Source organism: Etheostoma cragini, chromosome 6 (assembly GCF_013103735.1).
Source record: "Etheostoma cragini isolate CJK2018 chromosome 6, CSU_Ecrag_1.0, whole genome shotgun sequence".
Taxonomy (NCBI): Eukaryota; Metazoa; Chordata; class Actinopteri; order Perciformes; family Percidae; genus Etheostoma; species Etheostoma cragini.
Genome location: NC_048412.1, coordinates 12,756,475 through 12,770,997, shown reverse-complemented (window position 1 = coordinate 12,770,997; position 14,523 = coordinate 12,756,475). Strand labels below are relative to the sequence as shown.

Here is a 14,523-nt window from a genome sequence, read left to right as displayed (position 1 = left end):
AAAAAAAAAGTTAAATAACATTCATCATTAATAGTTGATTTCAAAATGCACCTAAATTGTTTTGCATTTTGTGATTTTCAGTTGAATAAAAAAACTATTTTCCATTCATATATTTCATCGAGGATTTCTTTAAATTTTTTTTTAAAATCTCGTCTCGTCTCTTTCTCGTGGACCCAATCTCGTGAGGTGTCTCGTCTCGTGGAGTAAGCGTCCCTAGTGGGTAGGCAACATCAGTCGGCACTAACGCACACACATAGTGCTGAACATGCATTCCAATGGTAAAAACACAATAAGTGTGGTGGTTTAGATAATGATGATCAGATTTATACAATCAAAGTAAAAAGTGATCAGAAGGAGATGGACTCTAAAGGGACACTATGCATTTCAGAGTAATTACAAAACACAAAACCTGAAAATGAGGAAAGTATCTTTATTTATCCTACTGTAAGTACTGTGACAATCACTGAAGCTATAAAGGAGAGGAAGGCACTGCTACTGTGAAAGTTTCACCCATTTAAGCAAAACAGTATTTAGTATTATATTTCATGGAGTCAGGGTCACAAAACATCAATACCCAGTTCAACATATTGCTGATCCACAACCACATGTATGATGAGCAAACATATGAACATATATACACTAGAACTGTTGGGTAAATTCTGGAGTGTGGTCTATCTGTATAGTGTCTTGAGATAACTCTTGTTATGAATTGATAATATAAATAAAATTGAATTGAATTGAATATGATTGCACACAAAGACCCAGTGACCGGGTAGAGTAAAAGGATGGCTATTTCCTTTACAATGTATGTTATTTGGATTTGAACCCACTATATGATATTAAATCACATATATTCACATTAAACATTCAAATGTAATAAAAAAAAATTAAAGGCAATAAAAATAGAACACTGGAGGGTAGAAGGTAAGCAGTTAGCATGGCGATAAAAAACAGTAATGCCACATCAACTACAAGGACACCATGAAAACCAACCATGCGGGAAAAGCATATAAGAGTGCCTATAAAGAAATCCCTGCAGTTCTTGTAAAATAGCTGCATGTGTGCTGGCAAATGTCTGTGACTGTCCTTAAAGGCAGAGACAAACTGTCTAATACACACACGCTTCCACCATCCTCTGATCTGTATTGATCTGGTTTAAAACTGACAGCCTGAATAATGTTCAAAATTAAAATATGGGTTTAAAGTCTCATCATACAGACAACCAAAATGACAAAAAAAGCCTCTCTGGAGAAGAATAATTATGCAGGTTGTCTTTATTTTTAATCACTCAGGCTTCAGTGTTTTGACAGAAAATATCACATTGATCAGGCCTGATTGTTGTTACATAGTGCACAGATGTCATCATCATTCGATCAATGCTGACTGTTGTCTGTGACCTACAAACACCATTTAATTACATCCAACGAGAGCAGACAGACACTGTACCGACCAGGCCATTGCACTTTAAAACCAAACTAGCACAGTATGGTCAAAGAGGACTCACAAGGGACAGGATCAGTCAGACCAGTACAGCATGTTGGAAACAATGTGCAGATTTTGTGCAAAACCAAAACTAGGCCATTAATTGTTGTCATGAAAATAGGAGAAGATCTCCATGATGTAAAAAAACTTAACTAGCCACATTTGCTCCTGTGGTTGAAACCAGACATTGGATGTCAGTACAATGAGATTACAAACACCAAACCTATCAAGCCAAGGACCTGAGACAGGGTGAATTACATTACTAAGACTGTCTGAGTGACAATGACCCTGACCTATGAGATAATGAAGATGAATGACTGTGGGAGGGGCTTGCGTGAAGCCAGGATACGTGTCTGGTTAATATGTTGCTAGGGAGGCTCTAGTAAGGAATTGTGGACAAAAAAATCCCCTATTCAGATTGGTGGAGAGGAATACATCATGGAGTGAGACTGATAGATAATCATCTTATAACAGTGAGTATCGTATGCATGGCCATAACATATTTTACAATACGAACGTAGTTTAGTTATTTAGCCCTGTTCCCGGCTCAAGCAAAGAGCTAACTTTTGTGTTGGCCACTACCTTTCTGCACTGCCGAAAATGGTGTACCTAAAATTTTCCTCATTGCAAATTCTAAACGTTATCTGATACATTGCTCCACCTTGCATTGCCAACATAAAATCCCTTGAGCTCCTTTTTCATGCTTGTTATGTGCACAGGGCTGCAAGATGAAAGTTTGTTTACTCCGATGCTCCACTCCACAGTGTTGCTGTCATCACTACAAACCCCACGTACAATCTGGTAACCTCCAAGGGCCGTGGTGGCAGGCTGGCAGACACTGGAGTTGTGGTACACCATTCCACTATAAAGAGATACTTGTAGAAATATGGTCTTCATGGAAGGGTCATCAAAAGAAAACATCTTCTACGTCCTTACCACAAAAATCAGCATATAGACAAACCTTATGCATTGTGGAAACAAGTGCTGTGGACCGACGAGCTTAATATAGAACTTTTGGGCCGTAATGAGCAAAGGTACGTTTGGATAGTAGAAAGGATACAGAATTTAATGAAAAGAACCTCTGTCCAACTGTTAAGCATGGGGGGGATCAATCATGCTTTGAGTTTGTATTGCAGCAAGTGGCACAGGGCACATTTTACGAGTAGAAGGAAAAATGGATTTAATAAAAATGTCAACAAATGTTGGACACTAATTTAATGCCATCTGTGAAAAAGCTGAAGTTAAAGACAGGATGGCTTCTACAAATGGATTATGATCCTAAACACACCCCAAAATCCCTGGTGGTTTATTTCAAGAGGCGTAAACTGAAGGTTTTGCCACGGCCTTCACAATCTCCTGACCACAACATAACTGAAAATCTATGGATAAACCTTAAAAGAGCAGTGCGTAACAGACAGCCCAGAAATCATGAAGAACTGGAAGACTTTTGTAAGGAAGAATGGGCGAAGATAACTCAAACAAGAATTGAAAGACTCTTGGCTGGCTACAAGAAGTGTTTACAAGCTGTGATACTTCCCAAAGTGTAAATTATAGAAATAAAATCAAAATTTTTGTGAAATATTACAGAAATGTCTAATCTGTCATTTGATGCCTTTTGGAGATTTTCTCATCTTTTCTTGGCACATTAATACAAATTTTTACCTGGGTCCCCAAACTTTCGAGCCCCACTGTATACATATACTGTCCCCCTAAAGAATCCACCACCTTCATTTCTGAGCTATCTGAGCCACTCACCTCCTTCTGCTTCATGTCTCCTTACACATTCCTACTTGGTGACTTTAATATCCATGTAGACTCCACCAGCTGCACACTAGCTACCAAACTTCTACTCTAGTGGACTGCCTCAACTTCACACAGCATGTCCAAGGTCCCACCCACACCAAAGGTCACAAATTGGACATTGTGTGCTCCACAGGCAATACATCCCTCCATCTACAGTGCCTGGACCCTGCTGTCTCTGATCATCATGCTATCCTCTTTCCCTAGGCAACGTGCTACACGTACAATTATATTTTGAAACATCAAATCAGTGAGCACCCCAGCCCTAAAAAATGTGTTAGCCACCCATTTGACCACCAAAACAGCCCTGACCATTGTGGACGCCATTTCAGCCCAGTACAACACTGCTCTGTCTCAGAGCCTAGACCTTCGCACCTCCCTTAAAACCTGCACTGTTTTCTTCACCTGTTCAGCTCCTTGGTAAATTGCTGAACTTTGCTAAAGGAAAGGAGGAACTTTATAAAAGAACTGACCTAACAATCCACCTGGAGGCCTACAAAGAAAATGCAAGTTTCTACAAAGAAGCTCTTTCTATAGCCAAGACAAATTACCCCACCCTCATCGACAACTAGCAAAACCACCCCACAATGCTGTTTTCCACTATTAACCACCTGCTATGCCTCATTGACACCCCCCAACCTCTGCTTGAACTTGACTGTTGCACCAAGTTCCTGGATTTCTTCCAAGCCAAAGTGGATCTAAAGGAGCTTGCACACTGCTCCATCAAACGCCATCAAACTTCAACAAACACCAACAAGTTGGGTCAGTATGGGCCGGCCATCTGTGTTTGTTGGATGGATACGTTAGAGTTTGGCATGTCCAGTCGGGTCTGGTGGAGTTGTATCCAACGTAGGCCGTTTTCCAACAAACAACAACAGTCTAACAGCTCGTTCCCTTGACAACTAGCTTTGCGTGCAGAGCTTCCACGAGAACAGAGCACAGTTACCTTGTATCCAGCTGTGCATCATTCACACTCATAGTTTTTGTGTTGGAAACATTGAGGAAGTCTGGAAATGGATTGTTTCTGGACCCAGGAACACAAAGGAACACTAACCGAATTATGGAAGAGAATACCCAACTTTATGACATTAGGACCTACTCCTAGGGACTATTCTAACCACGACAGCAAAATGCAAGCAATTAAACATATTGGGGAGAAACTGGGAACCTCTGGTGTGTTGCCTACCTAACGTTTACCTTGTTACTGTTAGCCTAGCTTCTAAGACAGTTATTTTATTTTAGGCTCAGCATTGTTAACGGTATTCTGCGAATGTCATGAAAAGTGTTTTGGTGAAACTGAATGTTTACTGTTCTAAATAAATGTGCTATATTAAAACAAAAAGGAAATGTGGATCTGTTATTTCCAACTTGTTCTCTGAACACCACAGGATGGTGCTAACACACAATCTACAAGAAGTAAGTTATTGTTTCACACCAAATTATGTTATCTCACATCCCATTCACTGTTCAGGTCGCTACTTTAGGTTGCTGCCGACATTACCGTTACACATCGCAGATAAAATTGTTCATAAAAGTTGACATGGCTGAATAGCTAGCTTGTCTTGTTATTAAACAAATTATTTTTACTGACTGAACTGTACACAATGTTATTGACTTTGAATCTTGCTAGCATAGCATTAGCTTTCTGGCTCGTAGCTGAGCTGAAGGGTTCTACGAGCTAAGCGGACTATAAATATCTCCTGTTGCTAAGGGTGGCATGTCTATCTAAAGTCTGCTCTATTCCCTGGAGCAGTAACCAAGATTTGCATTGGATAAGAACCTTATGGGATGGCAATGATTGTTCCATGTATTAGTCAAACCCTCAGGCGTAGCCAGGGAAAAAAATTAGTTGTTTGGAAAAACTTTAGATTTCAATTGTAAAACAAATAAAAATATAAAATAAAAATATGTTATTTGGCAAGTGACCATGACATAAGCGGGTTAATGCCCTTTGAGTTGTCCATTGTCAGGTATTAATGGATGACGGCAAGGCGTAAACCGTCCGACGCCACCGTCTATTAATACCTGACAATGGACACCTCAATGGGGCATTAACCCTTAAGCAATTTAGGGTGTGTGCCCCATCCACTTCTAATTCCAATCGACCACAGAACATTGCAAGCTGGTCACAAAAGCAAAGGCTTCCACCTGCTCCCTGGATCCAATGCCTACAGCCCTGGTCAAAGCATGTCTGCCTGTCCTGTATCCCATCATGGTGGATGTCATCAACTGCTCCTTGGAATCTGGCATAGTACCTGCTTTACAACTGCCTCAGTTACCCCTATCCTCAAGAAACAAAGTTCAGATCCAAGCACGCACGCACGCACCTTACAGATGCTAAACCACTCAGAAAAAGTTGAAAATAACTGTCTGATAACACAGTGTGGATGCTCAGTGTGCTTAAAGTAGACTCCCTGACTAACCTAAACTAGCATCTGCATTCATCCTACTCTGACAGACAGTTCGGGTTGAATTGGTCACAGTATGACACAGCATATCAGCCTCACATTGACAGGAATCATGGTGTTTTTAAGATCTTTTATACTATTTAAATGCAATGAGATAACACATTGCACATGAATACTCAATAATCCCTAATGGGATTATTTCAGAATGACAACACTAAATGTTTAAATATACACTTATTTTGATCTGTGTGATGTCGGAAACAAGCCACCCTTGATGTGTGACAGCTGGACTGAATTTATAATTGACACTGCCTCCCAGCAAAAAAGGTGGATTCAATCCTCACCAGCGCCAACTAGGACCTTTCTGTGTTGCCATTAGTACGTTTCCCCTCACACGTGGAAAGTAAGGGTAATTTTAACATCTGTTTAAACTTGGGTTGTATACTACAAAATGATTACAAACCTTAAAGCAAAACTAAAAAGAGAAGCCCCTGTGAGGTCACTGTGGTTTTTGTCAGACTGCTATAACCACAAGTCCCAAAATACAAACACCCACTGCATGACTTGGGCTGTAAAAGAACCATAACATGGCCTAATACTTTAAAGGCACAGAATAGAGAAACGATGTTACTGTCATATCATTATTAAAACACTAGTATATCTCCCTCTTTAATGATTATTTTTTCCAGCACTTCACTCACATCATCATTCTGTGATCAAAGGATAATATATATCTACGACCGACCAACCAACCAGAGCTAACAATACTTCAAATGTAAACTGTGCAATAATTCACAGCTATTTAAAAAAAAAAAAGGGGGATTTAGAATGTGGAGCACTTGCTCTGCAGCCTTCAAGGAAGCGGTTTTGGCACCATTAACAAGACACCTGTGCAGGTTCCTGTGAGAGGACATTACAGGTGATCAGTACAGAACTGGGTCACTTCTATGTTCTCACTGCCCCTAATGACAGACCTCAGGTTAATATAAAGGAGAGAAGGACAAGTTGGACCACACTCTAGGCTTTGGTCTGTTCTCATATGTGAACACGGCTTCTTAAACATTTTACACCTTGGGATTACATTACAGTATATTTTGTCTCACTGAGGTGACTAGCAAGACTTTTTATGGCCTATGATTAAATTATTCTTCTGTAAAATGGTCTGAGATCCCATTTTCGTCTAAGCTGTCATCAGCAGAATCATGTTAGGGCATGCCGGACGTTTGAGGAATCTAAAAAAACAGAAGGGTCACTACAGTTAAAAATCCATACTACTACAAATCGGTATCCAATTGTATTATCTCAGATATGACTACATTGATACACAGACCCTCAACCTCAACAGAAAACCATTGTCATCTAAGGTGTGGTGGGACCCACAAAATGGTGTGAATGCTGACATCCTGGAGTCAGATATGGGCTCAAAACTCTCCCTCATCTTGAAAGTAAAGTACAAAAATAAGTAAAATAATAAATCTATGCTACTCTAGATCTAATTGTGTTGATGTGTAGCAGCTTTGTGATATGTTAGGAGTTCCCTCCCATATGCAAAGCAAACAATGAGATGCAATTAAGCAGTTAACTGACAGTGACAGTCTCTGGCTAGGACACACATACACCCGTACACTTCCCTTTATCCACACCAGGCGATAAAGAGGAAGTTTGACACCACGCCAGCCCTCCAGTGTTGTAGCTTTCAATGGGAGCCAAGGATCTGTGAACGATTAACACTGCTAAAAGAGTTATGGCATGGCATCAGAACAGAAAATATTATGATCTCTAGGTCTGAAAAACTTCATTCAAAATCAATAAGTCAAGCTTTCTAATATAGGTTTATATTAAATGATTTTACATAGCAGTGCCATTAGCCATCCTATGCCTCTGTATACACTTTCATCATGACACTACGTTGGAAAATCTTTTAAATGATTGCGTGCCTTGTCACTGTTCTTTCCAGCTTCACACACTAGGTCACTGGTGATAAATGTCTGTTAAACTGCAAAAGCTTTACGTACACAGCTGTTTTTCTTTGATTCTTCTCTTTTGCCCCTCCATCCCCTCTGCCCGTTAAAGTACATTGTATTGCCCATTTTTCTCTCTCCCCTCGCCTCTTCCTCAGGGTGTTTGATGGACTGATGTTATTATCTCTACCACCTTCAGCGCTCCGTCTTCAAAGGAGGAAGACGACTGTATCTATCAAGCTTTAGTGTGCTTAAGAGACGCCTCGGGCACTGTAGTGCTCCACTCCCAGTCTGGGCGAAGCTCCGCAGAAAAAAGGAGGAAAGCCTTGTGTGTAATTGACAGACGAGCAAATTGATAGAGGAAATAACCATATTCTTGCCTTGATTATTTCTGTAGTTACACAGTGGATAGATGCCCTGTATTTTTTGAAGTAAATCAAACACTCTACTGTGTGTGGCTGCAGTAAGATGAACAAGGGAAGTTCAATAAATACCAACAAAAATATCAAATCTGGACTGTAAGTCACAATAAAAGTTAGATCAGTTCTATGTTTGACATTGAGGAAGATCTATACAACTTATGTATCAAGCAGCTTTATGTGTAACACTGGTAGAACAAGGGTAAATATTGTATAGTCGTTTAAATCTCTAACATGCATGGTCATTGGCAGAATATATAAATAAGAATAAAACATGTGAAATCTGTGTGATTTTACCTATACATTACTTTTTAAGGGGATTATGTAGTAACATCAATTTAGGGACTATAGTTTTATTTTTATTTTTTAAAGCCTCCAGCACATTAATTATAGGCACTGTCCCTGCTAAATGAACTAAAAAAGCATATGAGCTAATGTTACGTAATTATTATTTCTAATCATTTCATTACATCTGGGATCACTGTAAAAAAAATAGAGTACGATAAAATAAACTGACACTGAAACTGAGTGTCTCAAGTTATCGTGTTAGAATATGCATTTAGGACCATATAGGTACCTGCAATTTACAATTGTACATCCATGTAGTTGAAGGACTTGCAAATTTTGCAACTGATTTTAAATAAACAGATAAGATTATACCACAGTTTTCACAGGCTGACTAACCCCGGGATGAGTAAAATGATCTTTATGTGAAACAATCGGTAGAGAGGTCCTTTAACATTTGCTGCATCATGCTTGTACACGTCTCAGAAACACTGGGTGACTGAGTTTCACTTCACAGTCAATATTTGTTTGATTACATCTGATCTCAAAAACAATCTGTAAATCCATTGTTCTTTCATCATCTCTAACATCAGATATTATACAATCACATGACAGGTTTGATTTCTCTCTGAGCCACTTCCTGTATAATAGGTCTCTCAAACTGTGTTTTTTTGCAGACCAACAAACAGTGGTTTATTTGTTCAGTACGGTCAAGCAGAGCGTTGATACAAACTTACAGAGTCATTGTCATGCTCTGCGTCTGGATGAAATACCAGAACCACTCCACTGGAATTCCTCACTTCCCAGTACTGACTCCCACTTCTTAGCATTGTTTTGTGTGTGTGTGTGTGTGTGTGTGTGTGTGTGTGTGTGTGTGTGTGTGTTCGCTCTACTATAGCCTCTGTTTCCAACTCCCACATAATGACATTGTCGTCATCACCATGTCAAGAAAATTAGCCCCAATCCAAGCACTTGACTGGACTAGATTTTTTTTAAATGCAATTTTATGTGCTGCATTGTGTTGGCAGATCACTGGAGAACCAAAAACACATGCTGAATAGTGAAAATAGTTTTAAATGTAGGTTGCTGGAGATCTCCATATTCCTTGGTGATATAACACAGATAGCTCCAGGCTCCAACAGTAATGATGAGTATCCAAGTAATGATGATCTTACATAGTGGCTGTGCAGGTCTATTCAGAGAGCTTTTAAAAGTTTCTCTTCAACATAATTTATTTGTCTATTCCACACGGAGCTGTATAACTAAAAGCTTCTCATTCCTCTGAGTGTTATAGAGCTAAAAGCCTCCTGCCTTTTCCAGCCAGAGCTACACATATTAAATGTTGTGCAGATTCATTCACAGCAACTAAGGCTTTGTGATTCAACCATCAAACTTAATGGGCCCTGCTCAGACACTCATTTACTGTGAAAACTTTTCCGTCTAACTATCTTCAGCTTTTCATCCAGTTAAGGCTGAGAAAGAGCCCCTATATGCATTCTACATGATCTACCAGGTAATAATTATTTACGTTTCTGTGGATTAACTGCTCCATGGCCAGAATTACGGGTATGAGGTGCTATTTCCACCTGGCCAAAAGACACACTGAGGGCTGATGTGGATTCATAGTCAGAGGTGTGACTGGATGAATGAATTACCTCAGTAGTGGGCCAATGTGTTTAATTTTAACTTTAGCTGCTGCTTTTATTGTTCCAGGAAGACTTTTCATTGAAGCTAAATTAAGATTTAAGAGGAGGCATGCAGTGAGATATATGAGGAAGATACTGGGTGAAATAAAAAGGACAGGTGTATTCCAGTATTCCAAAAAACACAGGAAGTTAGTTATTGTACTTTGGCCTAGAGTAACAGTGGCACACAGTTCATAAAGGCAATTGTGGTACTTTAAAACCTTGGTGCCTGATTGCCACAATTTGCTTCAAAGTCATACTCCCTCTTGGAGTCACAATTTAGTCAAATTTTGAAAACACAAACATATTTTTAGATTTAGGGTGACTTACACTTTCCAAGGCTATTATTATCTCTAATATCCGTTGCGATAAAAACATCCAAAAGTCGGTTTAGAAAATGCAGAAAAAGGTTGCTCCATATAATTTAAGAAGTTTTTTTTCCTTATCAAAAGTAATCCAGTGATAGCCAACTTTTAATGATGTCAATTTAATGTAAATAAATATAGGCCCCAAAAAATAGGCCGAAGATACTGAAACCATGGCTCACGTCTACATTTGAGTCTGATTGATCAAACTGCAATAAAGTAGTCATTCAGATCTTGTGCAACATCTTAAAACTTTCTCACACATATACCCCTCAAAGATAATCATACTGGCAATCTTTTACAAAACCTTCTTATAAATAAAAAAGAAGAAGAAACCTCTCTGCATGTAGATTCGGGTTCCCCTTAAAGTTAATGTGACTAGCAGGACTGATAGATAACATTTCTTTTTTAAATGTTTTTGGAATTTTCCCATTAGGACATCTTTATAATGCAGAGTCCTCAGACTAAATGAGGCAGGAGATGTTCAGGGTGATGTCAATACAGTTTCTTACAATCTCTCTAACTTTGATTTGAAGGATATCACCCTAAAATCAAAGTAAAACTGAACTTGAAAGAATGATGAAGTGATGCTCATTGAGACGGATTAAATAATGAATGTCTTTCAAGTGCTGAAAACAAGAGGGAAATCCAGGGAGGTTTTGATGTTCTTAAATGGAAATTGTACATTTCAAGAGCGGAGAAAAAACCCTTAATAAAGAAGTAGCTTGAAAGCAGCAGGAGTTGACTCACCAGGACTCTGTTCTCCGTCTTGTCTCCTTTGATCTCCAGTTTGACTCGCCTTCTCAGCGACAGCTTCACCTTCCTCCCCACTGCATCCCTAACACTCTCTACAGGGGAAGATGAGAGAGGAGATAAAATGAGAAGAGACTTCAACTTGGAAATATTTGCATCTGTGCATTGAATTAGAAGAAAACAAAAATAGCAGCCAAGTGGTTTATCATGCATTACAAAAGGGATTCCTTCGCTTTGTATGCTCTTTCTTACAAAGTCTTAACAAAGAGATAATCTGACTCAAAACCTCAAGTTGAGTCAGAATTTTAACATTTGAATTTCAATGCTACCCTATGGTAACATTTCTACCATAGGGAGAACGATTCTTCATATCCACTAATTAGAAAAGAACATTCATAAAAAATGTCCAATTTCAACAGAGCACTGCAGGGATTATCTTTCTTCTAGTTATCATTTAACATCATGAATCCCTCCTTTAATATCATTGTCTCAGATTTAGTCACATCTGTGCTCGAATGTGAAGCCGTCACAAGTTACTGATTGACCTCAAATACACACATTGTCAGTCAAACAAGTAAACTGAACAAACTGTGAGCATGTCCTCACCTCCATAGCCTACGCTATAGAATGGGGCATTGAGAACCGGTTCCAACTTGGAATCATTTCAAAAGTTACCAACCCCAATGGAATTGGTTTTTTTATTGGGATCATTTGGAAAAATGTGGTTTTATTTTAACATGCGCTAGTTTTGGTTTCTGTAGCAGCCATCGTATTTCCAGCTCGTTGTGTTGCAGCCATGGAGCACAGTCAGAGGCACTCTAATGGGGCTTTACTTTACACTAAAAAAGCCCGGGAAAACTCTAAACCACCATTGAATCAAAATAAAATAAAAATGTTCATTCTTGTACTGTGACATAAGCATGTGACCCGTTTCCACTCCACCCCTCAAAGAATCAGAATTGAGAATCAATAACAACAGGAATCAAAATGAAGAATCTGAATTGTTAAAATCAAAACTATGCCCAACCCTACTTATCCACTGTATATAAGTGCTGAAAATAATTTGTTGGTTCAACCCGAAATTGATTAAACAAGAATTTTGATAATCAACTCATTATTCAGGACAATTATCCAGCATCTCTGTGTACTAGTGGGAGAGTTTAGCATGCTAACAAGTTTACAAAAACAATACTAACATGCTTATGTTTAGTAAGCATATGGTTTACCATGTTCACTGTCTATATTGTGTGTTGGCACTAATTGCACTACATTTGCAGTACTAAACACAAAAAGTGCATCTGAGGCTGGTGGGAACATCATTAGTTTTGCAGGCATTTGGACATGAAATTAGTTACTGGACGAAAATATTTTAGCTGTTAATCCATAGGCAAAGTACACTCAAATACCCAGCACAAAACATAAAAATACACACAGAGCAATATGCTAAGTTTGTGTTGAGCTGTTCAGATTGATTGTTCACACCCAGTGGAACCTTCCACAGCCGGGAAACTGATTCAGAGAGCAGAACTGGGTCAGCTGCCTCTCCAAGCTCCTCACTCACCCACCAAACAGGGGCTGATAAGAGTACAGCACACTCCGCACATGTGTCTGAGACAGAGAGGGATTCCATGTGAGTACATCTGCGCTGGCAGACATGCATGTATCCTCGCCTACAGGCTTCCACAAACCATCATCAGACCAAAGTGAAACTAATAATTAGGCAAAGTGGTTCATCTGCCAGCCTTTCTGAATAAAGTCTATGAACCTATTCCTACTGGAGCATTTCTAAAACGGTTGCTGCAGACAACCACTAAGTCATATTTCTAGGGGCTTTCTGCACAAAATAAAATCTAGTATTTTTAATGACAAAAAAAAAGCCCCTGACAGACTCTCATATAGCATGTTTCTACTAATTCAATTTTTCCTGCTAATTCATTAAAGCTGACAGGAGTGGAAATTTTACTAGCCAGATGCCCGGTGGTTCAAATTAGACAGTTAAGGCATGTGCAATTGGTCACACTGGGATGAATTTCAGTAGGGACTCATGTGGAAGGTGGGGAAAAGGAGAGCCTATGGCCTTGTTAACAAAAATGTTTTAAAAATTCAAAAACACAACAAGTCAGCCTCCCATTTGTTGACCTTTAGCCAATCCAGATCATTGTGTTCATGATGTAGTTTTTATCTTTCACTCTAGAGAGTTGCTTATAGCAAACATTTTGGAGGTTGAGGATAATAGAAATACCATGTAAAGTATTAGTGGTTGTAAACTATGACATAGGTCAAACTAATATTACAAATAGAGGTTAAGATAAACCAGGAAAAATGTATTCATAATGAAACATGAAGTTTATTGGGAAGTCATGTATGTTGCCTCATCTATCAACTTTTCTCTGTTTGTATGCTAAGAAATCCAGAAAGAATTTACATCAATACTTTTAAAGCTATAGTGCATAGTTAATGCCGCCCCCCCATGAGGAATTCTAGGTAACGACACAAAACTGCGTCCACATAATACAAGCCTTCCATGACCATGCACCAACTCATGTAGCAACTCATTTGACAATGGCTTCGAGGTAATGGACGTTCATTAATATCAAGAAGTTACGCACTAAAGCTACGCCAGCTACATTTATTTTGTTATTCTGTTGTTCTAATGACAAGCACCGACGGGATCACAGAGATGAAGGCCAAATTGTTCACTAGTGTCAGCTTTGCTTTTGCCCTTCCTCGTCAATCTGACCCTCAGTTCCTCAAAGGGCTTCCTCGTAAACAGAAACTAGTTTCCAGACAAACACATAGGGGAAAGGCATGTAAGCATAGGGAGACCTGTTTTGACTCAAGACAACACCACTAACTGCTCTAATATGAAGCTTTAAATGCCTTTGAACTCTGACGGGTCATTTCTTTGCCCTATCACTTAAAGAAAACTGCTTCCTTTGTCTCCATGAAGTTTGTGAGTACATTTCAGTAAAATATGTTCTTAGCACACAAACTCAGTTTCTGAACTGCTCCAAGTTCGTTCCTTGACATTTTCTGCAACTTAGTCTATAGTATTTCCATCTGCAGCATCGTGATAAAATGCCTCGTATGTGCTGGAAGCCAAGAGTTGTCTTGTATGATACTGAATCACCAGCACCAGGGAATGTTTCAAACAATGGCTGGTTATATACTCATCCAGACAACACTGCAGGTCATGTGATATATGATTATGACAAGTGTTCAGTGTTGGGAAAATTAGGCAGCTAGAATCACGAAAATCTTTAAAGCGAGGGATGATGATAGAGAACTTCCTTACTCTATGCTTGAGTGGACGTTAGACCATCAAAAAATCTGTTTCTAGTTATGGAAAAAGTAAAAAAAAAAAA

The 14,523-nt window shown here is 39.0% G+C and overlaps 1 protein-coding gene across 8 annotated transcripts in view; it reads right to left on the bottom strand.

Moving 5' to 3' along the window:
- Nucleotides 1-14,523, bottom strand: part of LOC117945715 (F-actin-uncapping protein LRRC16A-like) — a 67,030-nt gene that overhangs the window by 50,785 nt on the left and 1,722 nt on the right. For all 8 annotated transcript variants that reach the window (XM_034873367.1, XM_034873368.1, XM_034873369.1 and 5 more), the window contains exon 2: nt 11,156-11,253. In XM_034873367.1, coding sequence (XP_034729258.1) covers nt 11,156-11,253 — 98 coding nt within the window. The remainder of the gene's footprint in view (nt 1-11,155; nt 11,254-14,523) is intronic.